Source organism: Montipora foliosa, chromosome 11 (assembly GCF_036669935.1).
Source record: "Montipora foliosa isolate CH-2021 chromosome 11, ASM3666993v2, whole genome shotgun sequence".
Classification (NCBI taxonomy): Eukaryota; Metazoa; Cnidaria; class Anthozoa; order Scleractinia; family Acroporidae; genus Montipora; species Montipora foliosa.
The window spans coordinates 31594463-31596962 of record NC_090879.1 but is presented as its reverse complement, the minus strand read 5'-3'; the positions used below and the strand labels follow the sequence as shown (position 1 = coordinate 31596962).

Below are 2500 nucleotides of genomic sequence, written 5' to 3'. Positions count from 1 at the left end.
TACTTGCAATATGATGTTTTTAAAGTGTTCGCTGATTTTTTTTTTGTGGCGGCGTTCTGTATTTGAAAATTACCTCTCGTTTTCAATCACTTTCATCTTATCACTGCAACTTATTTTCCAGAGAACTACTCCTAAATAAAGATGGCAACCTTTATACACAGGGCGAAAGAATAAGAAACGAACAATATGCAAAGACATTAGAAATCCTTCAAGATGATCCGGAATCGTTTTACAATGGATCATTGGCGAAAAACATCTCACGCGACATGAGCCAAATTAACAGCAAAGTTTCTCCGGAGGATTTAAGGCAATATGAAGCCGTCACAAGAAAGCCTCTGAAAGGAGAACTTTTGAATATGACAATGTTCCTTAGCCCGCCTCCGTCAAGTGGCGCCGTGTTGGCTCTGATCTTGAACATATTGAAAGGTTAGTGTTTAAAGATTGCTTCTAACATTCATGGAAAACTTAAGGAGGCTGATACCAGTTTCAACACTTTTAACAAACTGTACTATTTGGAAGGATTGAATCTACCCAACAGTTTCGCGTTACGGCATTGTTATGGTACCATATGAAACTCCAAATAATTGCTTAACAAGATGCACTCATTAATGTGACGTAATAGGCTACAGTGGCTACAAACGAGCCATCTTAAAGCGCGTTATATTTTGCTTTTAATTAAACTCTTATAACGAAAAAACGAACTCGGTTAGCCACATTTTTTATTCCTGGAAATTGATTAGAAGGCTAAGATAAAACACTCTGCAAAGTTCAAAAAATCTCATGAGCCGATTCAGAGCTTCCTTAAACTTTTCCAAGTGTTAAAAACTTAAACATTTCATTTGCGTCTTTGTAATAGTTTCACGATCATTCCAAGTTACCTGAAGAGTAATTTTTTATCAAAATTGCTTGTAATCTCGCAGTCTGATTGGCTAATTTTTCCGTTGTCGATGTGAGTCTAGATAGCGTTGCTCGTGTCATATTGGGAAATAAATCAATCCGAGATTGCGATAAAGTTACAGACAACGTTTGCTCTTTCTTTCTGTCACGAACTTGGTCACGCTCCGAAATAAACAATTTCTTTGGCGTTGAGTATTTTGACCATTGTGATGACGAATGTCGTTGTCGATAAGAGTGCAGACAACGCTGAACCACATTTGATTTGTGTACCAGTTATCTCGGATTTAATTTTTTACGAACAGCGCAAACGTTCAGAGAAAAAAGACAAGACGTATCGTCAGTGCTCACGTTCTCCACGTAACCTGGAATTAGATTATTTCCGTCGTTAGCAGGACGAAAACGGCGGCCGGAGAATAGAACCAATATGTGAAACGTACGTGTGCAGCGTCCTTAGTATTTTGTGTTCATTGAAGGTATTTTTTCTACCATTTTCGTTTTCGTCGACGCTGTGGGTGTTTCAGCTCTTTGTTGTCTAATCACTCTGCAGTGAAATGACAACAAAATAATTTATAACTAAGTAACAGTGATAAATCACTGATTACAAGTATACAAAAGGGGAATCTAGTTTATTGATCAGATAAAAATGAACCGACAACATAAGGCAAAATACAGGAGATGCCGTCTGGAGACGACTCACGCTAACAAAAACTCTTAAATACTACATCTAACCAGAAGTGTAGCATTATTACATGCCAATGCAAATACATGGAGAGCAGCATACCGGGCACAAAAATCGTTGACACCTCACACGCATTACATTGCAGCAATGTGAAAATTACATTTATTAAAGAGATGCACATTTCTCTTTGTGCCCACGGTGTCTGTCACATAGTGCGCATTGATTGGTGCGCTGTAGTTTACAGAGAGTGCGCCTGTGCATTTTCCTAAAATGATAAAAAAATAAAAAAAGAAAAGAGAAAAAAACAAAACAAATTTTCTTTGTTTCTCTTGCGTCTACTCTTTCCGCTCTTCAAATAACTAATCTAGCCTTATTCTGTCTTTCACATAGTGCGCAATGATTGATGCACTGTAGTTTGCAGAGAATGGGCATGTGCATTTCTCTAAAACAAAAAAAAGAAAGGAGAATCCGCTTCCCTTCAACTTTACCACCCCTTCCCCCGCCCACCTTTCTCCTACACTTCCGACCCCTCTCTCATGCAATCCAGTCACTCTTCAAAGAATTAAGCTTGTCTCATACTTAAACTTTCAGGTTACAAAATGGCGCCAGCTGATCTTAACGGCGTAAATGCTTCAGTCCTTACATATCATCGAATCATTGAAGCTTTTAAGTTCGGTTACGCATGGCGAGGTCTGCTTGGGGATCCAGCATTCAACGCGAACATCAACGAGGTGCGTGAAATATATTTCCTCTTCTAAAGGACGCCTTTGCTGCCGCCTTACACTTTGCCTTATTAACAATCGAAATTGCTTGTAAAAGGCATCGTGTAACAAACAAACTGGCTAATATAATCTATATTCTGCGAAATGTTAGCCATCAGAAAGAGTCTAATATTTGGTAGCAAAAGCGCCAATTAATTATAAA

General features: G+C 38.5%; 1 protein-coding gene across 2 annotated transcripts in view; it reads left to right on the top strand.

Moving 5' to 3' along the window:
- The window catches only part of LOC137974677 (glutathione hydrolase 1 proenzyme-like), a 35504-nt gene that overhangs the window by 13271 nt on the left and 19733 nt on the right, over nt 1-2500 (top strand). For both annotated transcript variants that reach the window (XM_068821615.1, XM_068821614.1), the window contains exons 4-5: nt 122-426; nt 2168-2307. In XM_068821615.1, the coding sequence (XP_068677716.1) occupies nt 122-426; nt 2168-2307 (445 nt within the window). The remainder of the gene's footprint in view (nt 1-121; nt 427-2167; nt 2308-2500) is intronic.